The 25,215-nt window shown below is 62.9% G+C and overlaps 2 protein-coding genes and 1 long non-coding RNA gene across 5 annotated transcripts in view; 1 reads left to right on the forward strand and 2 right to left on the reverse strand.

Moving 5' to 3' along the window:
• Positions 1 to 7,148, forward strand: part of SORCS2 (sortilin related VPS10 domain containing receptor 2) — a 252,813-nt gene extending 245,665 nt beyond the window's left edge. Inside the window, exons 25-27 of the mRNA XM_037046299.1 lie at positions 263 to 365; positions 2,569 to 2,714; positions 5,144 to 7,148. Of these exons, the coding sequence (XP_036902194.1) occupies positions 263 to 365; positions 2,569 to 2,714; positions 5,144 to 5,208 (314 nt within the window). The 3' untranslated portion in view covers positions 5,209 to 7,148. The remainder of the gene's footprint in view (positions 1 to 262; positions 366 to 2,568; positions 2,715 to 5,143) is intronic.
• LOC118987253 (uncharacterized) lies at positions 263 to 1,368 on the reverse strand. Its single transcript, XR_005066529.1, has 3 exons — positions 1,029 to 1,368; positions 751 to 892; positions 263 to 350 (listed from the first exon to the last, which is right to left on the reverse strand). It is a non-coding gene; the product is annotated as an uncharacterized LOC118987253 (long non-coding RNA).
• A 4,042-nt stretch (positions 7,149 to 11,190) lies between the features above and the next one.
• Positions 11,191 to 25,215, reverse strand: part of AFAP1 (actin filament associated protein 1) — a 92,224-nt gene continuing 78,199 nt past the window's right edge. For 2 of the 3 annotated variants that reach the window (XM_037046329.1, XM_037046319.1), the window contains 5 exons: positions 23,453 to 23,564; positions 21,364 to 21,528; positions 19,579 to 19,769; positions 15,930 to 16,091; positions 14,815 to 14,947 (listed from right to left, as the gene is read on the reverse strand). In XM_037046329.1, the coding sequence (XP_036902224.1) occupies positions 14,921 to 14,947; positions 15,930 to 16,091; positions 19,579 to 19,769; positions 21,364 to 21,528; positions 23,453 to 23,564 (657 nt within the window). In that variant the 3' untranslated portion in view covers positions 14,815 to 14,920. Of the gene's footprint in view, positions 14,948 to 15,929; positions 16,092 to 19,578; positions 19,770 to 21,363; positions 21,529 to 23,452; positions 23,565 to 25,215 lie in introns of all 3 variants that reach the window. The other variant, XM_037046308.1, reaches the window with a different exon arrangement.

A 25,215-nucleotide genomic window follows, 5' to 3' on the forward strand; every position in this document is an offset into this window, starting at 1 on the left:
CCACTATCTCTCAGAAGCCAGAGAGTGTCTCTACACTCCAGAAAGACGAGCTGGCAGACGGTTCCCTCGCAGCACAGACACGGGCCGAAGGGCTGTCTGCGTCCACAGCGGAAGGCTAGGCGCACCTTTACCCAGAGGGGCCCGGGGTGGAGGCCCCCTCCACCATTAGGAACATCCTGCACACGCATGGGAACGCCTGCCCCTCTGGGGCGGTTGGGCCAGGCGCTGCCCACGCTGGCCGCTGACGGCAGCTCTGTTGTAGGTTCTCTGCAGCTGGTGGAGAGCGGCAGCTACTGGGTGGCGGCCATCCTCCTTGTCACCGGGGTGTCTGCGGTGGGAGCCTTCATCCTCTACAAGTGCAAAAGGCAAGGCCGCCCCCACCAGCAGGGGGGAACCAGACCCTGCTGGGGGGGTGGGTTTCGAGGACCCGTGATGGGCTGCAGTGGAGGGGGTTGGGGTGTTGACTCTCGGTCCCCTCTGGTGCCCCCCGTTCACAGCCCAGGAGCTTCCAGTCCTACCCCTCTGCTGTGCCCCCCCTCCCGAGAGGCACCCAGTCTCCCAGCAACCACAGCTGTGCCCGGGGCCCCAGAGCCAGGGGGCAGGGGTGGGGGGCACAGGGCCATCCTGTGCCCCCTCCAGCATCAGCCTCAGGCTCCAGGGTACAGAAGGGGAAGGGCTGCATGGGGACCCCTGGGTGGCCGGGGCAGGGCCTTGTGCTGGGCTGCATGGGGCTCATGGACCTGAGCTCACCTGGATTCTGGACCTCAGGCCTCGGCATGAGTAGAGTGACTGAGAAGTGTCACCAGACTCATTTCCTGCAAAAGGCAGCCTTGAGACTCCGCCCCCTTGTTCCTCCTGTCCTGTGGGCTCAGCTCCGGTGGCCTTGGTTGACCTGGTCACAGTCACCGTTGGGGTCAGTGCAGGGTCACAGCTCTCCTTCACTTCACGCTCCAAAGCTGCGGGTCCCTCCCTCCAGCCCCACCATCCCCCAGTCCCCCAGGCCCCGATCCCGCCCATCCCATCCAGACCTCTCAGCTGTCTTCCCTGCATGTGCGGCCCTGAGAGCAGTAACGCGCACACCCCTCGTCCGAGCGGATGCTGGTCTGGATTCTGGGATGCAGTGTGGCCTGGGCAGAGGGGCCTCCTCGCTTGCAGAGCTGCCCTCTGGCTGAGAGCACAACTCACAGCTCCCCTGTGACTTGCCTGGTGATTCAGTTCTGCCTGAAAGGGCAGCCTGAGGTGCTCTGTGTAACAGGGACCAGAGCTGGTCTGGGAAATCTGGGAGGACTTCTCTGAGGAGGTGATTTCTGAGTGGGATCCCGCAGGATGAGTAGGAGTTTGCTGAGGAAAGAGTCTGGAACAGTGGCCAAGCTGTTGCCTTTCCTGACTTCCAGGCACGTGCAAGTGCCAACTTCCAGACAGTCCCCCTTGTGGCCCCGCAGGCACCTCAAATTCAGATAGAACCCAGGTTCTTTCCCCACAAAGCTCCTCCTGGGCGGAGGATGTGGGCAGAGGACGTGGACTGCTGCCTGGCACACTGAGGGCTCATGACTGAGTTAATCGTGCCCTGGGAGGTGGGGGGGTTGCCATGGAAACAGTGGAGCACAGTCCTGGGGAGCACTGTCCTCCCCCAGAGTGCACCCTGGGAACGGGGAGGGCAGAGCTGTGCTCCCGGCTCTGCCTGGCGTGGGAGCCTCAGCTAGGACGTCCGGGAGGCTGGCTCCCATGGGTGCCGCTGGCAGAGCGGTCCGTGGGCTGGGTAACCCCACTGCATGGCACACAGCCCAGAAGGCTCAGGGGTTCCCAGGCCCTGAAGATTGAAGTCTTGTTCTCACTACGAGTCACTGGGGCTGGGGGTGTGGTGTGCGCTCCTCACACAGGGCCTGGAATGAGGGAGGGGCCGTTCCCAGCAAGGCTGGTGCTGTGCCAGGAGAGAAATATTGTGTTCAGGACGGACTCAGGTCCCCGTGTCAGTGTTCCAGCTAGGAGGTGACATGCCACCTGTGGCCGCCCTCAGTGGACAGAACCGATCACAGGACCCACCCCACGCCGGGGCTGGAGGTGCACCCAGAACTGGCAGGTCTGGGGAATGGCCTCTGAGAAAGCCGGCTCTCTGAGCCTTGGTGCCCAAGCCAGGCCCAGCTGGGGCAGGGCTTTGCCCACGCTGTCCTCTCCCTGTGTTCCTGGAGGGGACAGGGAAGGGGGGATGGCACAGCTGCAGAACCCAGGCTGGGCTCAGTGAGCACCTTTCACCGCCAGCAGGTGTCACGTGTCTCTGCCCACCCAGCTGGAGCCTAGGACGCTGCTGTCCCAGAGTTACCGGGCAGTGGGGTAACAAGAGAATGAAATACCCTTACTTGCCCTGTCCTCAGCCTGGTCACCAGGGACACCGACCGTGAGCACCCTGTGTGCTGCTTGAGCTCCCAGGATGGAGGGCTTCCTGCTACGGGGCAGGAGATAAGACATGGGAGCATGTCTGCCCCCCACACAGGCAGTCTGGGCCCTGCTGGGTGCATTGAGGGGCCGGTGGCCCCGGGGGGGAGCCCTGAGCCTCTGCTCTCCCTGCAGGAAGCGCCCCGGCAGGACCGTGTATGCCCAGATGCACAATGACAAGGAGCAGGAGATGACGAGCCCCATGAACCACAGCCAGGGTGTCCCGAGCGCCACCCAGGGCGAGGGGTTTGTGGACGACGATCTCGACTCACAGACTCTAGGTAATGCCCGCCCTGCAGATGCCCTGCCCACCTCCCACAGGGCCCCCTCTGCCAACAGTGCAGCGTGTCCCCTCCCTCTGACGAGGTGATGAGGCCCATGGTGCTGGTTTCCGGGAGGAGGCGGGGGCCTCTCCCCATCGCCCCCTCTGCGCTCGCAGCCCGCCCGTTCTCTGCAGCGGTGACTTCCTGGGCATCACGCCCCGGATGCGACCACCTGTGCGCTGCCGTTCAGTCTGCAGAGCGGCTTTGCTCAGTGAGCCCCCACCCCCACCGGGTGCAGTAGGGAGAGCCCAGTCGAGTCACCCCACCCACCCCCTCAAGGTGCCTCACCCCCGCCAACTGTGTGGTCCCTGAGGCTCTGGGTCTCCCAAGAGGTTGCCACCCGCATCAGGAGGGGAAGCCTCTGGAAGCCTCGTCACCTTGGTGTCTGGCAGTTAACGTGGGTGCCTCGCATCTGCTCAGCCTCCCAAGCACCTGCCAGCTGCGCCCCTGTGGCTCAGGCCCTCTTGCGTGGTGGCCGAGAGCTGGCACAGCTGGACAGGTGGCTGCATCCCCTTCCACGTCAGTCCCATGCTGCCCCCGGCAGTGTGCTGTCTGTGGAGGCGGAACATAGGTTCATGTTATAGCCCCTCCCGTCCATGGCGGGTAGCCCGAGGCTCTGGGCGCTCAGCGGGCACAGTCACTACGGCAGCCCCGCGGGGAGGGCCTCTTCTGCACAGAGGGCATTGAGCTGCAGGTGGAGGGGGCTGAACTCAGGCCCCGCTCGGCCTCCCTGCCCAGTTCCTGTCTGTCCCTCCCCCCGCCTCCCGCCTCCGGTGACGGCCCCTCCCTGAGGTACTGTGAGGGCCGGCCCACAGCCGCACGTGACATGTCCCTGTCACCACTGTCAGGACTGTCCCCACCCTGTGTGCTGGGTCCTCAGACTCTGAGAAGCTCCTTCTTGAGCGATGGAAGCTCAGCTCTGGGAGGGGAGCACTCCCCTGGGGGGCACGGCCGGTGGCAGCAGCTGTCCCCGAATGCACCTCGATGGGCCCCCACACCTGCGGCCCAGATGAGCTCCTTGAGGAATGACGGTCCATAGCCTCCTGGGACTCGGCTGTGACCAGTGCCTGGAGCCCTTGCCTGGGCCCAGTCGGCTCAACGCTTCCCAGGCTTGCCCGAGGGCTGGCACCTGGCAACGTGTCACTTGACAGATGGCCAAAGCCAAGGGTCAGAGTGGCCATCCACCGTCCCTGAGTCACCCAGCTGATAAGAGGTGGAGCAGAGTGAAACCCAACTCAGCAGTTCCAAGGCCAGTGGCCTGCCCCCACTGCAGAGGCCCCCAGGTGGCGGCCCTGCGCCTGGAAAGGCCCCTCGGCCAGGTCTCTACCCGCCCCCCTCCCACCCCGGGCAGGTCCACACACCCTCTCACCCAGCCTGGGCCCNCCCGAGGGCTGGCACCTGGCAACGTGTCACTTGACAGATGGCCAAAGCCAAGGGTCAGAGTGGCCATCCACCGTCCCTGAGTCACCCAGCTGATAAGAGGTGGAGCAGAGTGAAACCCAACTCAGCGGTTCCAAGGCCAGTGGCCTGCCCCCACTGCAGAGGCCCCCAGGTGGTGGCCCTGCGCCTGGAAAGGCCCCTCGGCCAGGTCTCTACCTGCCCCCCTCCCACCCCGGGCAGGTCCACACACCCTCTCACCCAGCCTGGGCCCCGCCTTCAGGCAGGTGGCCTTGCAGCCGGTGTGACAGACAGCTGCAGAGGCTCTGAGTCCCGGTGCGTTTTCCTCTGCCGTCCCCACGTTATCGACGGCAAAGCCGAGGCCGTGGAGGGTGACACTGACAAAGCCTCCCCCAGCAATGAGGCGCAGGTCCCCTCCTGCTGCCTGGCCGTGCCACAGGCAGGGGACTGGAGGCAGGGACAGCCCACCAGGAGCTGCTCTGGGTCCCACCTGGCCCTGGCCACACAGCTGCCCCTGCTCTCCAAATGCAGCCCCCGGGACCGCCCCTGTGTCTCTGACATCACCATGCCCCCCTCTCCTGCCACCTCCCAGCCACGCCACACCGGCCCACGGTGCCCACCGCCTGGAGGGGGCACAGCCCCTCCTGCACCCCCCTGCTGCCAATGCCTGGTGCCGGGCCAGCCCTGCTGCAGGTCAGTGGGCACTGCAGCAGGGGGCTGGCCCTGGCCTCGCCCATGGAGACCTGAGGGGCTCACTGCTGTGATGGCACCCCCTCGGGCACTCCCTAGGACACATGGGGACCCCACCACCTCTGCACTGCATCCAGACACCACCCACATGGCTGGAGGAACCGCCAGTATCCACCACACATTGGCTCCGTGGCATCGGCCGAGGCCAGCCCTCTGCCCCACACGTCCCCACCTCCCACCCCCCTTGCCTGCTCCAGCCCAGGGGCCCCTGCTCACGGGTGGGCATCTCTGCCTCCTAGGGAGCCACTCCGGTGTGGTCCTCAGCGTCGACTCCCGGGAAATGCACAGCTACCTGGTGAGCTGATGCCCGTGCAGGCTGCACCCACGCAGTCTCCTCTCCACGGCTCCGTCCCGTGGGGGGCACAGTGCCACAGAAGCACCGGCGCCGGGGCTGGCATCCCCTCAGATACCCGCGGAGAAGCGACCTCCTCCAGCTGTCCCCACACAAGGTGACAGATGCCCCCACCTCTGCTCAGTTCATGGGATGCACAGGGGGGCCTGCTGATGGCCACCCTCCCTAGACAGCGGGCCCACAGCGCCACCTGCTGCCCGCTACTCCCACCTGACTCTGGGCACCTCTCTGCCCCTGGACTGCAAGACACTGGCCTGGCTTCTGGTGGCCAAGGTGGTCGCCCCGGGGACAGGGAGCTGAGCCTGCCTGGCTGCCTGCCCTCCCATAACCACAGACCCACTCCGTCCCTGCGCACGGGCACCAACACTGAGTCCTCCACGCCCTGCCCCAGGAAGGCAGCTCCTGCCCGCAGGATGCAGCTCCTGCCCGCAGGACCCAGCCCTCCTGAATGCCCCGAGCCTGTGACCCAGCCCCTCACCCTCCCGCCACCCCTCCTCTTTTCAAACTGCAGGTAATACACGTACCTCTCCAGGTGGCTCTTGGAGGTTTGCTTTGCTTTCTGTCGTTGTGGCCAGCTGGTAGCCACCAGGTGGCTGTCAGAGCCCTGTTCTGGGGACCCCAGTCCCAGAGTGCCTGGAGCTGCCCCTCACCTCCCCACAGAGCAGGCCCTGGGCCTGCACCTCTGCAGCGAGCCAGCAGGGGGAGCCATGTTGGGAGTGTCCGCAGAGAAGCCAGGGCTGCCGCAGCTCCCTACAGCCTCAGGGACCTGTGTGGAAACCCAGGAACCAGACAGGGTCAGGGAGGGGAGCAAGCATGCCCCCCCGGTGTGAAGTGGAGAAACCGAGGCCCCGAGAGGAGGCGACTGCCCCAGGTCACAACACAGACCGGAGCAGAGGGGCCCTCGGCCACAGCGGGATCCCATGCGAACACGTACCCAGAATCAGGGACGCTGCCTCAGGCTGCACCTGTGATTGTGTGGGGAAATCTTGCCTTTTGCCTTGAAGCCAGAAGTCAGTCCCCAGCCATTCCCCTCCCAGACTCCCCGCCCCCAGGCAGGGCACTCTCCGGTGGGCTGGCTGGGCGAGTCCACAATGGAGCCCATGGGAGGCCTGGGGGTGCAGCCACACACCCGAACAGCCCGCCAACAGAGTGGGGGGTCCCTCCAGTCCAGTGCCATGTCCCAAGTGGACACTCTGAGGCCACAGGGAGGGTGGGTCCCTGTGGGTCCCTCCCCCACCCCTCCGCCCACCAGCCGGTGCTCCCAGGCACCTTTTCCGAGTGTCCTCCCTCCACGGACACAGGCGGGGCCCGGCGAGGACAATAGGAGAATAGGCTGGGCTTGCTGAACCTTTGCTGCAAACCCCTTCCCTGCCCAGCCTACGGGTGGTCCCCAAAGACACCTTAGGGAGCCCTGTGTCCCGCTGGCCATCCCACCTGCCTGTCCCGTGAGTGTCAGACTGTGTCCAGGCCCAAGATCAAGGTCAGCATGGAGTCCCTGGACACAGCGCCCTTCCCCCAGCTCACGGGTACCTGGGGGCATGACCACTTGGGCCTCTGACCCCTCTGCTCATGCTCCCTGCCGTCTGGGTGGGGTGTCCCCTCATTGCTCTCCTTAAATTCCACGTCACCATCTCCATTCCGAGTGTCAGGGTGTGTGGGCCCAGGAACCCGGAGGAAGAAGGCGCCCGGCTGCCTCCCAGGCTCCTGCCCCACGCCCACACGGATGGGTGTGCAGGTCTGCATGTCCTTCGGGGTGCACACTCGGGGCTCTTTGTAGCCAGCACTCATGCGCCCAGGGGCCACACCGCCCTTGGTGTGTGCACACGACCAACGTGATAGGGTCTTTTTAATGTTTCCTTTTACAGAGTCAATAAATCACTTGTAATGCTTTTAACAAAGACTGAGTGTGATTGGCGTTGGCCCCATTACGAATCCATAACTCAGCATTCCCACAGGTGCGCCCTGACCTTAACCCTCTTGGTCACTGCGTCAGGACATGGGGCGGGCAAAGCAGGAATGGCCCGGTCAGCTGTCAGAGCGCTCCCTGCGCACACTGGCTCCCTGCTCTGGAGGGCGGCAGGGCCCCAGGCACCATCCCGCCGGCAGGGGGTGCAGCCCCGCAGCAAGCCCCCAGAACCTGGAAGTGGGGCACTCCATCCACCGCAGTGTCACCAACACCTCGTTAGACCAGGCCCGGTGACCGTGAGGGATGGAGAGAAAACCAAGAGCACGTCCCAGTCACCTCCTAACACGGACAGACCCTCCCCCAAATGGCCGGCGGAGATGCTGGCCTCAGTGTTGCTGAGCCCCTCCTTCCGGACAAGGGCCATTGCCCAGCCATTGCCCATGCCCCTCCCAACAGCACCCGGCCCGGCTTCCTTGAATCCTCCACACAGCCCACCGAAAACCAGGCCTTCTCAGCACCGCAGAACTGCCCCCCATCCACCCCCAGGGCATGCGCTCTGGCTCTGTATCAGCACTGACCCGACTGCCAGCCCCAGGTGTGGCCCTGGGGAGGGTGACCGATTTCTGTACGTGGTCGGTCACCAGCCTGCTCGGTGACCAGCCTTCAGGAAAACCCCACCCATACTTGGTTCCCATGAAAGGGGAGACGCTCCACCCTGCCTGTGTGCTGAAGGTCTCCGGCAGCTGCACCTCCGATTTCACTGGGTGTCAAAACGTCCTGAGCCTCGGGCTGCTGGAATGATGGCCCAGCGCTGCTGTCCCCCACGGGCCTGGTTGGCCAGGTCTCTCGGCACAGCCGCTCCCAGTCTCCCTTGGCCTTGGCCGGTGAGCCCTCTGCCCGCTGAGCTTGGCGGGTCCCTGTGGGCAGCGAGCTCAGCCTGGCCAGCTCCCAGATGCAGGTGCGCCCGCTGGGGCGTTCCCGTCAGGTTGTGAATCACCAACAGGGCGGCCCGGCAGACGGCACCTGGCAGGGGTTCTGGGCCCTGGGGCCGAGCCGGGCAGGCAGGATCATGGGCGTCACCTGCGGCCCGCCTGGTTTCGGCCCAATGCAGGGCTCTGGGAGGGGCCCTCATACCCCCTCACCATCGAGGGCAGCGAGGCGCACAGGAGCCAAGTGGCATCTCTGCAGGCCAGGCGGGGCGGCCAGGGTGGGCATGTGAGCCCAGACGCCCTCCGGGAGTGGGTGAAGGTCATCACAGAAAGGGAAGAACTGGTGTGCTTAATGATGCTTTCTAGAACGTTCTCGTGACTTGGAGAATTAGGGCAGTAGCCGGGTGCAGGTGAGGCTGGGGGCCGGTCATGTGCAGATGGTATGTGCGGGGAGGGCGGGGAACGAGCAGAGAGAGGAGAGGGTGCAGAGGGACGCGGACGAGGCAGAGTCCAGAGGGTGAGCAGAGACCAAGCACGGGGGGGGGGGGAGGGGGGGGTGTGGGCAGGTGGCCACAGAAGCAGGCCTCACATAGTCGTCTTGTCGGGAGCAAGAGGAGGTGGGCTGGCCGAGGAAGCTGGTAAAATTGCTGGCAGTTGGAGGCCCCAGTGGGTCCCTGCAGCACAGGGGGGACTTTGGTGAGGGTCTGCTCCGCTCGGCCGCGTTCCACCACTCAGGTGCGGGGGTCTGTGGGAGGCCTCAGGGCACAGAGCAGCTGCAGCAGCTCCAGACTCTGCATCTTTTCATAAAGTCTGGGGCCCTGACCAGGCCATGGGGCTGCCCCAGCAGGATGGAGCTCACTGTGTCAGTGTTGAGTCACCTGCTGTTCACCCTCACCCAAACCAGAAGGGGGCCACCCCGCGTCCCTGCACTGGGGACAGAGGACAACCACAGAGCGCTGCAGGGGAGGCACAGGTCAGCCCCCGTCTCAGACCATGGCTCAGTTCTGGAGGCACACATGGCCACGGCCCACTAGGTCCCCGGGACTTGTCTGGCGGCTGCGTGTGCCACGCTGCCTTCGAGGCGGGTGCGGGACAGGGTTCCATCAGCTCCAGCCCCGGTGAGCACTGGGTCTGCAGGGGGCGCTCCTCACCCAAGAGCAAGAAACGGGGAAAAGACAGCAGCGAGCCTGGGGCTGGAAAAATGGTCCTTCCCGTCTGCAACAGTGAAGGGCTGCCCTGTGCGGCTGGGGAAGAGGCACGTCTTGTGGACAAGAGCTTGCTGAAGGACGCCTGAGAATATTCTAGAAAATAGATGTGTTGTTTTGATGTGACGTGCAGGCAAACATGCCGTCTTTGAAACAGGACCGTGAGTCCACAGCGGAGTGGGGCGCAGGCGCCACCCACTGGTGTCAGATGAGGGGAGAGTGGAAACGCAGGAGCCGAGTTCACGTTCGCCCAAGGACACGTGACCACTCTCTAATAGCAACAGGGGTGAGAGGCAGGCATCGAGGCCGAGGTGCCCTGAGGCGTGGGCCTGGGGACCTGACCGCCACACTCAGGGCCTGATGGCCAGGCCTGCAAGCGACAGGCAGAGGTCGACGGGAGGGGGTTTCTGAGCACAGACAGTAGGAAGCAGAAGGCCCCAAGAGCTTCCAGAAGGAACAAACGGGGAAACACAGCGGGGCTGAGGCCACTGGGGCTCAAGGCGGGAGGACAAAGCAGAAGGAAGATGGCGGAGACTCGCCGATGTCTGAGATCCTCACGGGCACGGGAAGCATAAGAACACAGAGACACGCACCCCGTCCAGAAAGTGAGAGACTCGGGTCTCCTCTTCTCAGCCAAGGGCTGCTCGACGCCAGTGGGCAGCGTGTCAGGGCGCGCCCAAGGACGGGGAGCAGCCGTGCTGCCACTGCTGGGAATCACCACCTCGGGGGTTCAGCGAGCTGGCCGCCCTCACCCCCCTGCCCCTGGTCTTGCCCCGACCACCAGCCCCTCCCGAGCAGCCCCCGGAGGCCTGGGCCCATGCATAGCCAGCCCCCCAACCCTGGCAGCTCCGTGCCCCTCCCAACTGCTCCCCCGTCGCCCCAGGAGGACCCCGCTGGTGGCAGTGGTCAGCGTCCCCGCTCCCCTGGGTGGGCAGCACCGGCCAGGATGGACATCAGGGAGGCTCCGGGGCAGGTCTGCACAGCCCTGGAAGGACTCGTGGCAGGACCCAGTGCCACTGTGCGTGGGTGGTGGCTGCAGCCCAACCGGAGGGGTCTGAGGTGGGCAGAGAGGGCTGGCGGGAAGGACCCAAGGCCCTGACAGTCTTGGCGCTGCTGGCCGCTGCCCAGCCAGCTGGGTGGACCCTGGGCTAGGTGGGGCCAAGGGCTGGCAGGCTGTGTGCGGGTGAGACCTGAATGGGGTCTTCTGCCACTTGCAGCCGCGAGCACTTCACCAACCCACTTCCCTTTAGCCTCAAAAGCCCTGTGTGCCCTGCCCTCCTGCTGTGCCTCAGGGCCTGGCAGGGAGGGGGTCACTGTCTGAGGGCAGGGGACTTGGTGACCCCTAGTACGTCCCATTTATTCCTGCTTTTGTCGCCACAGCCCCAGGGGCCCTCCAGGAGTCTGTGGCCTCCTCCCTCCTTGTGGAATTCTGTTCAAACACTGGACTCGTCTCAGATATGCCCCCCGCACCAAGGGCCCCACGGCCCCAGGGGCAGCGGCTCCTCCCTCAAGACCCCGGGAGCTCAGACCAGCCGCACTTACAGGCTGCACTGGGGCTGCCTGCCCACGGGCGCCAGCTGCCCGGGACCAGTCGCACTGCGTCGTTCCCACATCCAGCACTGGGCGCCAGGCAGGTGCACTGATGTGCCTTGAACTGAATGTTCGACTCTGTGGACTAAAAGCCACTTAAACCCCACCCCCCAAACCCCTACTACTATAGGTCTTCTCCGAAAGAGCCCTTTTGCTAATAGACACAAAGCACACTCCACCCACCCACCTCCCCACTTCCCGCCACCTCTCCCACCCAGGGACCTCTGCAGTCAGTTCCAGAGACACCCGGGCGCGTCTGCCCTGCCCGCTGTCACGCTGAGTTGGTCACGACATGGAGGCCAGGTCGGAGGGCACAGTTTTATTGAGAACACGCACTCGAGTCACGCCGTAGGCCGGCGCCCGTCGGGCCGCGCCCTGTGGTGCAGCGCCAAGTCCACGGGGAGGACGCCGGGTGAGGCCCCCGCGGGCGGGCGGAGACCGGGTGCCCCCACGGCTCCCTCCTTCTGGTACAGCCTTTCACTCGACGAATTAAATGCGCCGAGAAGCAGTGCGAATATATTTACAGTCATTTACAGGGGGCACGACCAACATACGTGACTAAACAAAATCTTTCCTGTTTCCTGCCTGCTTCTTTCAAAGAGAATTTTAAATATGACTTTAGTTTTTAAAAAGTACAGTAAGGAAATAGTTACATTCTCACATGAAAAAACATTTCACAGTGGACGGCCGCGGCCAAGCAATGCCGAGAACCTGTAACTTGAAAGTTGGTGTCAGAATTCAAACAGCCCTTCTCAGTAGAAAACCAAATACAAAGATCATCTTATTAAAAACACCTTTGGTCCCTAAGAATTGTGACCAGATGTCCCCATGGCGACAGGGAGGGCCCTGCACAGGCGAGGCCTCCAGGCTGGCGGACCTGGCAGCAGCCAGCAGAGCTGGGGGAACAGGCGAGTGTGTGGCCAGCGCCCCCAGTGACGCGCTGTCCTGCCCGGCCTGAGTCCCAGGCAGGGTGGCTCTGCCTTCCCTGTGATGCTGTGTCCCGTGTGCACTTGTGGCCTGTCTCACACTGTCCCTGTCGGGGCGGTAACAAGACAGCAGTAACAGCAGAACAAAACGACGACAGTCGCCTCCTTTAAAACTACACCCTGATTTGAAACCATCTTCCCTGTCACACGTCCCTGTAGGAAAAGATCGAGGCAAGGGTCGAGGGTTCACACTCCAAGGAGCACCCTGGTGGAGACACAAGTCACTGAGCTCGGGACAGGCTGCTCTCGGGACCCACAGGCTGGACCGGTGCGCCCAGTGCGCCCAGTGGCCCACCCCCGGGTGGGGGTCCTGTCACACGACTTGAACAAACAGAAAACAATGGCTGCTGAGCTGGGTCCCCAACATCATGTTGGTGGTGAACAGTCTTCTGGGAAGACAGGATGCGACCACAGCAAGGGAGTCCTGCCCCCAGCGGTCCCCTCGGAACCCGGAGGCGAGGGTCGGCTGTGGCCCCGACCAAGCGAGCCCACAGCCCCCTCCTGGGCGGCCTCCAGGGCCTTGGGCACACACATTTTGAAGCAGACTTTGCAAGGGCAGCAAACCCCTGACCCACGGGAGTGGTCTGCAGTTCTCAGAAGTGGCCAGAAACCACCCAGGGGCAGTGAAGGGGGCACGGCCCTTGGTGTTGGGGGCAGGACTGGCTCCGGGTCACGTGGAGAGCTGGGAGGGCGTGTGTGGGGCAAAGGCCGCCCAAGAGCTCCAGGCGCACGAGGCCACCCTTCGGCCCAGGGACGCACATCCCTGCACTGGGCCTCGGCAGCGACACAGAAAGCCCTTCACCAGCACTGCTTCTGTGCAAAGCTGGGTGAGTAAGTTAAAAACATTATAAAAATATAAAAGTGGGTGGGATTTTGAAAGTTGATGGCACTTTATCAAAATAAAGCCAAAGCTGGAGCCCGAGGCTGACAGTGTGGATTCAGGTCCCTGTGGGACGAGGGGCCAGGGGAGGCCGCCCTTCTGCCCCCACGTTTCTTCCTTTTCGGGCAGGGACTCGTGAGTTTGGCCAGCTCTCTGGGGCACGACCGCCTGTCAGGGGGTCTGCCTGCTCCCAGGGGAGCGGGGCTTCGACCCCCACCCGCCAGACCGAGATCACCGTCAGAGTTCTGACAAGATGCCCAGTGCGTGTCTAGTATGTACAAATATAAATTAAAAACTATATTTATGGAACATATACAAATAAATAACTTACTTTGGAGCAAGGACTTGAAGCTAACTTTCAGTCAAACCTGGAGTGCGGAGAGAGCCGCTGTCAGGGTGGACAGCAGCAGCCGTGTCCACGCTGCACCCACTTTAAATGGCTCCCTGACCCACAGGGCCTCAGTCCGCCCTAGAAGGTGCAGGGTGTCGGGGCGACAGGAGGGAATTTAGAACCGGGGCTTCACACACACCACACACGTCTGCCAGGCATCGGGGGCCCTGGACCCCGGGCAAAGCCCACGGACGCAGCCGAGATGCTGTCCACTGGACACATCAGTGCTGCCCACACCGCCTTAACCGGAGAAACCATGTTCGTCCAACGGCAGCAAAGACAAATGGGAGATGGGCCTCCCCTCACGGAGGAGCGGCCAGACCGCGGACGGCCCCACGCCCCACCCTGGTGTCTTCTGCAGATGCCCCGGGAAGCCCCTGCTACATGCTGGTGGGATGTCCCTCAGACTGCTACGCTGTGGGAAGGGGTCAGAGGGACAGTGCCAGGTCACAACTCGTGACCCCCACGCCCCTGGCAGATGGCTGTGCAGTGGCGTCAGGTCCCAGGTACAGGCTCCTTGCACAGTGTGGGGAACGTCCCCCCGTGCCCCAGGCCCGCTTCCTGCCAAGCCTGTCACCTCAGGTCCACTGAGGACACTCAACCTCGATTTGGCCCCAGGGGCCCTGCATGTGACAGAGAGGGTCTCGGGGACAAGCAGGGGACACTGCTGTGCTGTCAGTCCCCACACGGGATGGGAGCCTCCTTCCAGGGGCCAGTCAAGGCCTGCATTGCCCACCCCTAGCCACAGCCCCCCAGCTGGGAGAGGGGACTGTGGGACAGTCCTGGGGATAGACCCTTCACGACAGAGCCCTGCGAGGGTCCCTGCAGATTAAGGGGGCCCTGGTTCTGAGGCCACAGGCAGTGGCCGGCTCTCTCTGTCCCTCCCGTGCCTCAGTGCCCAGGAACGCCACACGGGAGGCAGACAAGACAGGGGCTGGAGAGGCCCATGAGCCCAAGTCCACAGATGCATTCATGGCTTCAATTTGCACACTGGAGGCAGGGGAGGGGCTGGGTGGGAGCTCTGGGAGGGCCCCCACGCTCTGCGATGTCCCAGTTCCGTAACTGCAATTCCCAGGCCCCGCCTCCTTTTCACAGGACGAACCTGCCAGCAAAGGACTGGGGAGGCCAGGCTAACCGTGCGCCCTGCTGGGCCTCCAGTCCCCAGGTGCAGCAGCAGGAGCAGGAGAGGGGAGGCTGAGAGGGGTAGAGCTGCGAGCCTGAGCCTCCTTCCCAGACCAGGGCAGACAGCAGCGGGGCACAGGGCTCCGTGAGCCCCGAGTGCTGAGCGCAGCGCTCATGAGAAATGTTCAACCTTCCCAAAGGATGGCGCTTCTCCTGTCCTGGCAACAAGTGACCATCCGGAAGAAATGGAAAGGTGAAAAGGTGTCATCACGCAGCATCTCAGGCCTTCACCTCTAGGGACGAGGGGACAAGGGAGGGGCACAGAGACAGGTCACATGCTCCTGCGAGGCCACCAGCTGTGCGGCCTCTGGTAGATGGCCACGCTGCCGCCGAGGCTGCACGAGAACCCGGTCCCCGCCCCACTCGGCTTCTCCAGCCTGCAGCCGATGGACTGGCACTGACATGGGTCACCACCCCTCGCTGGAGGCGGGTCTCAGGTTACCTTCCCTCCCTTTCTGTCTTTAACAAATCAAGTGGGAAACCAAGGGCTGCAGGAAAATTCCTTTAAGGGCACCGTCATACAGTAGAAAAATACTCGTGAGGGTCTGGGCGTGCGCTGGGGCGCCCCGTGGTGTCGGCTGGCATCGGCTCTCCTCTACGTCCCGTTCTTCAGCTCCCACTCCTGGCAAGGGAAGCGAGAGCAAGAGCGCCCTGGTCACACAGTGAGGTGCCGGGACACGGGGCCTGTAACCTAAGGTGGGCGCGTGGCTGGGTGGGAGACAGGCTGGGGGCGGTCCTGGGAACATCACAGAGAGTTGCTGCGTGACCCAGGAATGGCCTGGTGTCACAGGCGGGGCACCTGCTGGGGAGGACCCACAGCCTGGTCTGGGAGGCGGCCGCCAGCACCCTCGCGGGACATGCCGTGTGCAGCGAGCAGAGACAGCGTGCCCGCCTGGCAGGAGCGCACGCACCTCTAAGCAGCGTGGGGCGGCGGGGTGGCCCAGGCGGGCAGGCCAAGCAACGCAGGACCCGCCCTGTGAAGGAGGCACCGCCCGTGGCGCAGCAGCACCAACAGAGCTGGAGCTCATCTTCACGCATGAGGAACGAGGGCCGCCGGGCCCAGCACGGCCTTCTCACGGGCACACTCAGCCACAGTGGACGAGGGCCAGTCAACGCGGCAGTTTTCCCTCTGCCTGAGATTTTGGAGCTGATGCCACGAGCAGTCAGTGGCTGACCCCATCAGAAGGAGACCCTGCAGGACGGACCCCGGGGGTTCCCACTGTACCTCGGGGTTGAGAGGGCTGCAGGTGGGGGCACTGGGGAGGGTGATGTGTCTGGACAGAGTCCCAGGTCACCTGGTCACCCGCTGGGAGGAGCCCAGAGTCCCACCCTTCTGAAGGAGACCCAGAGCCGAGGGCTCTCCTGCCACTCCCAGCTGAGGCCTCGGGGGTGGGGGGGCTTGGAGCTGTGCCTGAGAGTGGATGGCTCCTGAGGGCCCGCCAGCAGCCAGACCCTGGAGGCGGGTCATAAGTGGCATTCGAGGGGAGGCTATGGGACTGGACAGGAGGACAAACCCAGCTGCCCTGTCCCTTCCACAAGGTCCTGAGGCCAGAAGGTCTGTGCCCCGTTGGGCCGCACCCTTAGAGTGCATGGAGGGGACTGACCTTGGCCTTCCGAAGCACATGGCCACGACAGGGGGCACTGCCGGCTGGCTGGCTCTGCTTCAGGACAGCCGCGCTGTTCACAGGCACCGAGCCCTCGGCGTCACTGGTCTCGCAGCTGGACAGGGGTGAGCTCTCCAGTGGCCGGTGCCTGTTCCCAGGGGACTGTCAACAGAGGGGGGGACCTGTGTGAGGAGCCCAGGCTGCCCTGCTTCCCAGTAGGGATGGTTTGCTTCTAACAAAAATGGGGTTTGGAAATCGGCAAACACAGGGACAGTCAGAATGAGGACAGTGAGCACGTGTGTGGTCTGTGCCCAAGTCTAAGAGCACCTGCTAAGCGTCCATTCCACAGATGGAAAGACTGAGGTTCAGAGGGCCCTCCAGCCCCTCTCAAGGGCCCTCTCCTTGGCGCTGGTTCCCAGGGGCTCTGACTGCCTCAGTCGCCCCATCACCCCAGCAGCAGTATCGCTGGCAGCCACGATGGTGGCGCCATGAGCTCTCACAGCCACACACACAGCAGGCCCACTGGCGCGCACCAGGCACAGGGTCTCCGCAGCGAGGGTTTCGGACTTCGCAGTTTGCATGTGGGTCGGAGGAAGGCGCTTCCCACAGACTGCGAGTGGGACCGAGGGTGAGTTTGGGCGCCAGGACTGCCACTCGAGGCCCGTCTGGGGGGAGAAGGCACACTGCCCTCGGGAGGAGCACAGGCAGTTGGTGGTGCCGACCGCAACCCAGTGCCAGGGAAGGCAGTCCTGCGACGGTGGAGGGTGTGCCCCTGCGACTCCCGACTCCCGGCGGGGCCGGCGGGCACATCACTTCAGGAGAATGGTGTCTCAGGTCTTGGGGAAATAGGTCGCTGAGAACCCCCAGCAGGGACTACGGACCACAGGACACAGGCAGCCCGCATGGCTGGTTCCGGTTAACCGGGCCGGTGCACAGGGGCGGTAAGGGAGGGGCTAACGTGCCCCTCTCTGGGCACTCCCACGAGGCTGGTCGGCATGTGCCCCTGCCCTGGGACCTGTCCGTCCAACAAGCTGCTACCCCAGGGGCGCCGCATGGTGCGGATGACGTCAAGCGCGGCCACACCAGATGGCAGTGGCCAAGGAGAGGCCCTCACGAGAGGGGCAAGAACAAGCACGTGACTGAGAGCGTGGAGCCCCGACATGTCAGCGCCGAGCCTCCACAAGGACCAACCCGGCTGTTCTGGCCAGAAGAAAGAGAAGCTGCAAATGGGGGCCAGGGGAGACTGTAGAGATGGGGAGAGTGTGTGGTCACTGCAGACGCAGGCGGGAGTTGGCCACTCGGAAGACTCTGGAATCAAAGCAGGAGGGAGGGGCGCAGTGAGCACAGGTGTGAGATGGGGCTGACCGCAGCAGCAGGGGAGGGGTGGGCTGAATGGGGCAGCTGAGCAGGGGCAGCTGCTTCCAGGAGACTGGCCTGAAAGGGTCGGCGGAGACACGGGGAGACACGTGACTGGGGGAGAAGGTGGGGTCGTGGCCACGTCATCTTTTAACACACGAGACAAACCAGTACACCTACAGATGCTTCGGAGGCCGTGAGAGCAGAGTGGAAGGTACAGGGGGGAAGGGCGGACAAGGGCCTGAGAGGCCAAGGGAGGGTGGGGTCTGGCCCAGCACTCCCAAGAGCAAGGTCAAAGGGCCACACGCTGTCCTGCCGCAGCCTACTCTGGACAAGGGCCTGGAGGGGCTCAGGGATCAGGACGCACCGAGGAGCCACCTGCGCCTCACCGGCAGTGCTCACCGCCTCACTGCCACCTCCAGTCGGACCCGGTCTCCTTGTGCCCCAGCACGGTCCTGTCGGCCCCTGGGAAGCCGCATCACCCCGGGCCTGGGGTGGGTGCTACTCCCCCGCACTTGCGCAGGACCCTTCAGGGCACTCACCATACCTGGCACAGCTCTTTCCCAGGGCTGTCTCCCTCCCCAGGGGATAAGCTCTATAGAAACAGCAACTCTCCTCTGCTCACTGCTGGGCCGGGAGCAGCACCTGGGCCCCCAAGGAGCTCAACATGTAACCCTGTCTTGTTGAGGAAAGAAGGAAGGGAGGGAGGAAGACAGGGAGGGAGGGAGGAAGACAGGGAGGGAGGGAGGAAGGAAGGGAGGGAGGGAGGGAGGGGAGAAGGGATTGGGGAGAGAGGGAGAGACCTCCAGTCGGACCTGGTCTCCTTGTGCCCCAGCGCGGTCCTGTCGGCCCCTGGGAAGCCGCATCACCCCGGGCCTGGGGTGGGTGCTACTCCCCCGCACTTGCGCAGGACCCTTCAGGGCACTCACCATACCTGGCACAGCTCTTTCCCAGGGCTGTCTCCCTCCCCAGGGGATAAGCTCTATAGAAACAGCAACTCTCCTCTGCTCACTGCTGGGCCGGGAGCAGCACCTGGGCCCCCAAGGAGCTCAACATGTAACCCTGTCTTGTTGAGGAAAGAAGGAAGGGAGGGAGGGAGGGAGGGGAGAAGGGATTGGGGAGAGAGGGAGGGAGGGATTGGGGAGGGAGGGAGGGAGACACTCCCTTTGGCCAGGCCCTGAGCCAAGAGTTCTTCCTGCGCACCGTCCTGGAGGTAGGCAATACTGTCTCATCCCCGTTTTACAGAAGAAAACCCGCGGCTTTGAGAAGGTGGGTGACCTCAGAGGCCAGCCTGGGGACCCCAGGGCTGCTTCCCCAACACTCGACTCAGCTGCAGCTGGAAGAAGGGGCCTGCGGGGTGTGGCTTTGGGAGGCCGGCTGTGCCACCAGAAGTAGCATTGCCAAGTTGGGGGGCACCTCTGCACGTGGGGGTGGTCACTGGGCAGGAGCTGGGAGAAGGGGGGTCTGGGAAGAGTCTCTGTGGGGAGCGGGGCGGCAGAACTGCTGGGAAGTGGGGAGGCGGGTGGCGGGCTTCGGCGGCCCCCGTGTCCCTAAACCCACACGTCTTCCTGGCAGACCCGCGCGCCGCTGTGGGGAGGGGCTGTGGGCCAAGCAGTTTGGAAAGGACCAGCAGGCACTTGGCGCTGGCAAAGGAGGGGCAGGGGCCGAGTTTGGGTCTGACCCTCGCCACCACGCCACCGGCTCTCAGGCAGGGTTCCGCTCCTTTGTGGGCCTCGAGTCCCTCCCTTTGACACGTGGGGCAGAGAGGATTCGATGGAATAATCCCATGGAAAAGACAAACGAGGCACAGACCACAGCTGTCATTGAGGTGGAAATTCAGCCCCAATTTCCATGTGTCCTGCTCGCGTTGCAGAAGATGCAGACCGTGCTGGGTCCATTCCTGGCACTGGGCATGTTCGCAGTGCAGGCTAGACAACCACACAAATCTGCAAGATTGAACTGGAGTTTCTGTCTTGAGAGCTGGCCCTGAACCAGGACAGGGCTCAGAGGAGACGAGAAGTGTACCCACTGCACTCAGGGCTCACAAAGGAGAGGACACGGGCCGGGTACCCCACCCCCGCCCTGCGCAGCCCCCAGAAGATACTCCGAGGAAGCAAGGAAGCGACAGAGCACTTAGTGTAGGTGCACGGGCCTCCCTGAGGGCGTCCCAAGCCGACATGCGCTGTGCATCTGGGGGGCCGGGTGAGGCTGGGGACAAGAAGCAGCCACAGGAGAGAGGAACGCAGGTGTTTGCTCTGCACACAGTGACCATGCGGCTGCACAGGGGCGTTACCTGTGGACTTGAGGTCCCTGACCGGGGCTCGATGGCCAGCCCCAGCGTGATCCCGCCAGCCAAGGCCTTCCGGAGGCTCTCCTTGACCTCGGTCAGCTCCAGCTCCAGGCTGACGCGCTCCGACTCCCTCTGCCGGCACTCCTCCTCCAGAGCCTTCAGTTTCTCCTCCAGGACAATCTGCGTCTTCCGGCCTGGGGGCAGGGAGACACCTGGCTGCCCACTCCACCCTGGGGCCTGCAGGGGCCCTGTCCTTCCCAGGAAACTCACACTCAGCCGCCCCTTAAAGGAGCAGCGTCCTCTCCTCACACCCGCTTTGCTGCCTCAGGAAGGATAGGGACCCGGAAGCAGGAGGCTGAGTCAAGATGGGTCTCATGTTCTCAGAAAACGGGAGACTTAAATGGCATGGCTTCCCAAGGGGCCACTATCATGAAAAGTCTGAATGAGTTCATGTTCTAACCCTCTGGCCACTTTCTCACGTAGCCTCATTTGCCTGCTCTCAGGCACAGCTAACTCACTCCCAACGGAGCTGGGTGGGAGTTTGTTTGGGCGCATTTGCTTTGTACTGTTTGCAACATGTGGCAGCGACACAGGAAGGCAGGCGCTGCGCCCCCGGGCAGGTCAGGAAACCAGCTCCTCGGGTGTCCTGGCCTGTGCATGGCCCCTGTATAGCACGTACAGCACGGGACACACTTTTCTGAGGCCAAAACCCGGTCTGACGCTCTGCATCTCCACCTTCCATTCCCATCGCACCCTCCGAGGTGGCATCCGACTCCCCAGGCAGCTGTGTGCTCAGCACAGCACCCCGCCCCTGCCCCTCCTGCCAGCCACCTCTGACCGGCCCTCGGCACCTGACCCCCATCCCAACTCCACAGCAAGTCTTTGTGCACAAACCACACCAGCACCGAGTCTGGGAAGGCTTGGACCCCCGGCACCAGCCCCTCCCCACACGCAGAGCCACCTGGAGGCCGCACCTCCCCTTCGGGCATTCCTGGCTCCCCAGGCTGGCCTGCACCCGTCCCGGTCCTGAGCTGGTGGCACGGAGACCTGGAGTCCGTGCTGGCCCAGGGCAGGCTGGGCCTGAGGCATGCATTTCAGCAATTCCCTCCCCAGAGCTGGGACCCGGACCCCAGCCCCAGCAGCAGGGACAATCCCACCCTAACCAGACGGCTCCGGCCCTCTCTGTGGGCTGCTCCCACTAAGCCGGCCTCCCCTGACCCCTCCCAAGAATCAGATGCCGCCTTGCTCTCAGCTGCGCCTTCGCAGGAGCCGGGGCTCCTGTGCCCACATAGCGGCCTCTGACTGGGCTGAGCACTACCTGCCCCCGGGCACCGCCCTCCTGCGTAGGGACCCAAGTGCCTCCTCACACTCGGTGCCCGATGGCGAGAGGCTCTAGGCCAGAGGTCCTCAACTTTTTTGGCACCAGGGACTGGTTTTGTGGAAGAGAGTTTTTCCACCTTCCGGGTGGGGGTGGGAGACAGAAAGTGGAGCTCAGGCCACAACACAAGTGAGTGGGGTCCAGGGACAGGAGGTGGGCGGGTGGGGGCAGGGGCGCCCCTGGTCTCCACAGTGCCTGCCGTCAGCACTAGAGGCCGGGACAGCTCCCATCCCCAAGGGCCTGGGCCTAGGCACGAGGGGCCTCCAGCACCAGCCCTGGGCAAGGCCTCCCACGCCAAAGCAGCATCCCTGGGGCGCACACCAGGCCTTTCTGAGACAAGAGCCTGGCCAGTGAGGCCCCGGGGGCAGGCAGAAGGACCCAGGATTGCTTGGACCCGGTGCCTCTCCTACCGGCGTTCACGTCAATGGCGGCCCGCAGGTCCTTCCTTTCCTTTCGGAGCTGGGCCAGCCTGGTCCTCAGGGCTTCCTTCCGTCTCAGCAGCTCCTCCTCCTTGGTCTGCAGCCGCCTGGCATCTGCTTCAACCCGGTTCTTGCCGTATTTGTACTGGTCAGCATCTTAAAAACAAACGCGGTGAGGGGGAGTCAGGGTTAGCCGAGCACACAGAGGGCGGCCCACGGAGCCGCCGCCATCAGCCTGCTCGGTACCAGACTTGGGGCTTGCCCGCTTGCTCGTTCAACAAGGTAAAGAATGCGACCGGTGTGAACTGGCTGAAATTACTCGGTGTCCTTTGACACGACATTTAACATAGAAAAACAGAATATTAGGAGATCCCTGAATGCTCTCCCTTCCCAGTATGCACTTTGGCGGACAGCAAATGTGCTACACCCAGAGCGAGGAGGGCCACCTGCAGCAAACACCACCTCGGAGTGTAAAGGCGGTGGACCGAGAGGGGCGGTGGCCGCCAGCCCCTGGGCCTCAGCTTCCCCCTCTGCAAAGCAGACGTGCTAAGGCCCACCTTGTGGGTCACTTAATGATTTGACATTTGTTCCAGAAACTGGTCTCCCAGAAGCGTGTGGTGCCTGGGATGTGGAGGACACTCGCAGGAGCCTCTGGCCACTCTCAGTGCTGACAGCACCCCGAGCCCTGCCCACTCAGAGGCAGAGGCGGGCTGTTTCTTGCATCACACGGGAACGCTGAATTCACCAGTTCTGTGCTGTAAGCCATGGGGGCTGCAACGGATGCTGCCTGCAGGCTGGCAGGTCGTCACCTCAAACCCTCTTGGTCCCCTCACTGAGAACACACAGCACACATGTAGGGCACTGGGCAGGTACCAGCCCGTGATGACCATGCTGACCCCCTGAAACAGGAGTGCCGCTGGCCGTGGCTCAGGGTCGGGGCCTGCTCTGCAAACAGAGCGACGTATGAACTCGGGTCGCTGATTCCAAACTGAGACGTTTCCCCAGCAAAGCTGTGAATAGCCCCATCTCTTGGTCCCCAGGCAATAAGCCCTGTTCAAGCCAGAAGGAAGTTGGCTAGACTCAGCAAAAACACAGCATGCAATTATTACTCTCATCTGTTACCATTAGATGTCACCACAGTTAGTAACAATTCCTCCAGAAGGTGTCATGAAATAAAGGGACAAATCACCGAGGAAATGAAATCGCCCCAGTGACCGAGAGAGACTTCCACGAGACTTGGGTCTGGCACAACATAGCAGGCCCCTCCTGCTGGCCCGCCCTCCCCGAGGAGTGGACTCGGAACCCCGACTGCACTGGGTAGCGTTGGAGCACGGCTCGGCAAAGGACACACCGGGGCCCTGGGGGCAGGAGCGGCCACACTGCAGAGCAGCTCCAGGCCGGTAGCGTACACGGTCCCCCGTGCACCCCTCGCAGTACCCACGGGGGCAGCTCCTGAGCCCCAGGGAGTCCCCAGAGCGCTCACAGATCGTCCCACGTGAGGGCCGTGGGCAGACGGCAGCAGCTACCCCGAGGGGCGGCCCTGAGAGCCCCACGGAGGAGCGGACGCAGGCCTGCAGTGGACGATGAGGGCTCCTCACACACCCATGTCCCCCCAGGGCTGGGAGGCCCATGGCTGCTGGGCTGCTTTGCCACAGAAACCACGTGGCCAATCATCTACCCCCCACCCATAGGAGCCGAGTTTAGAGTTTGTGCAACTTGACCAAAGTCACTAAGTCACCAACAGATCAGAGACACAAACAAGTTCCCCCAACCAAAGTCAGGGCCCTGCGGCTGCCCCTGCCCCTCCAGGGACCACAACCGAAGTCGGGGTGACAAGTGCCGGAGTCAGGCCAGCAGCTGGCCTTCCCTGTGCACACGAGGAGCAGTCACGGAGGCCGGCTCCAGGGCCACGCCGCCCTCTCTCCCCACAGGTGAGACAGGGCAGCTCAGCTCCAGGTCCCTGTCCCCCTTGGGCCCCACGCCTGGCACTCTCTCCCCAGAGGGAGGGATAGGCACCCGCCCAGCCCCAGCCTGCCCACAGCAGTCCCGGCTGGATCGGACGCAGCAGCAGGGCACTTACTTGAAGGCGTGCGCGTCACACCGGCCGAGGCCGCCCTCTTTTGCTGACCACCCAGGGCCTTGCCTCGTCCTGCAACCCCATTGGACGCCACTGGGGGCTTCTTGCCCTTCAACTGTTGAAAGAGACAGAGAAGAAGATGAGAAACGAAACACTCGTGCTTTCGTTTTGCAGCACATCGGCACTGCCTCCAACTCTAGTCGTAGCCACCAGAGGCAGAGATACGAGGGTGGAAGGGGGCCAGTGTGGCTCTCGAACGCCGGACTGCCGGGGCCTGGCATGGGCTCAGAGGCGTCCTCAGCTCAGACCAGTGACAGCTGCACTGTCCCCCGGGACCGTAAGTGCAGATGGGATGCTGGCACAGGGCTGGAGGTGCTCGTTTCCAAAGGTGAACGGCTTTCTTCCTGCAGGACGCTCTCTGGGGGAGGGGCCTGGCTGTGCGGCGAATCTCTGCTCCCAGGGCTTTGAGCCCACAGGGTCGAAGGCTGTGTTTGACTCACTGACAGGGTTGGGGAAGCAGCAAGAGATGCATGACATTGAATTAGTTTGAATAAATTTTCACCAACCATGGGCCTTAAAAATTCCATACCTCCCCTGTTTCTTGGATGGCTGCAGGCAGACAGATGCCGTGTTTTGCTGAAGTGAAGTCCGGCCCTGTGCTCCGCCCCTACACTCACCTCCTGCTGCGGGGGGCTGGGCTTGGGGAGGTGAGCCTACGACCTTACGTTCTGACTCCATCACTTAGTGAGTCACGGACACCTTCCGAGCCTCCACCTAGTAACCTTCCAGACTTCTGACATCAGTATGCAAAGAAGCCAGAGGCCGGTGGCTCCTGCATGGACCCCACCCCCCCTCCCCACCCCCAGGCCAGGACTCACTGAATAGACTCTGAGCAACTGGCTCTGATGAAAGACGCCCGAGAGACGCCCTCCCCACAGAGGAGGTGTTAGTGACAGACTGAGCGGGCGGGGAGAGCCTCTGTGCATCTGAAACGCCGGAGTCTCCCCTGGCACGCACCATTTTGTAGAGATTACCCACAAATAGAGGGAAAAGAAAACACAAAATCCAAAATGTGCCCATCTGCTTTATAGAGCATTCTTGCATAAACTGCAAAGCTCTTATGCAAAGTATAAAAAAAGGTTGGCCTTGGCTGGTGTGGCTCAGGGGACTGAGTGCTGGTCTGCAAACCAAAAGCTTGCCAGTTCAATTCTCAGTCAGGGCACGTGCCTGGGTTGCAGGCCAGGTCCCCAGTAGGGGCACACCAGAGGTAACCGCATATTGATGTTTCTCTCCCTCTTTTTCTCCCTCTCTTCCCTTCTGTCTAAACTAACTAAATAAAACCTTTAAAAAATTAAAAATTCTTAGGTTGAAAATGCTCGACAACACAGAAGCGGTACTTGCACTGAGACACCACCGTTTGCTACAAACAGGAGGTGAGAGAAGAAGAGCAGTTCACTAGTAAGTAGTCAGTCAACAGACAACGACCCGAAACCCCTAGCACCTATGGGGTTTAGAGAGCACACTTTTGTACTTTTGTACTCGCCCTGGAAAAATACCCTGGTCTCTGAATAATCCCATTTAATGTGTGAAGGTCAGAATGGAGGCCACCTTTCCTCACTGGTGTTTGAACAGAAACGTATTTAAAAAACGTGCAGCTCAGGAATGTTCTGCAAAATCTTACAGTCCCTGTGCTTTTTTAAAGTGTTGCCTTTGGTTGACTTAATTCACCAAATGCGCTGGGGGGTTTCCCAGGACAGAGAGGGGCC

The sequence above is a fragment of the Sturnira hondurensis genome, unplaced genomic scaffold (genome assembly GCF_014824575.4).
Source record: "Sturnira hondurensis isolate 20B ecotype Veracruz unplaced genomic scaffold, ASM1482457v3 Scaffold0000780, whole genome shotgun sequence".
Taxonomy (NCBI): Eukaryota; Metazoa; Chordata; class Mammalia; order Chiroptera; family Phyllostomidae; genus Sturnira; species Sturnira hondurensis.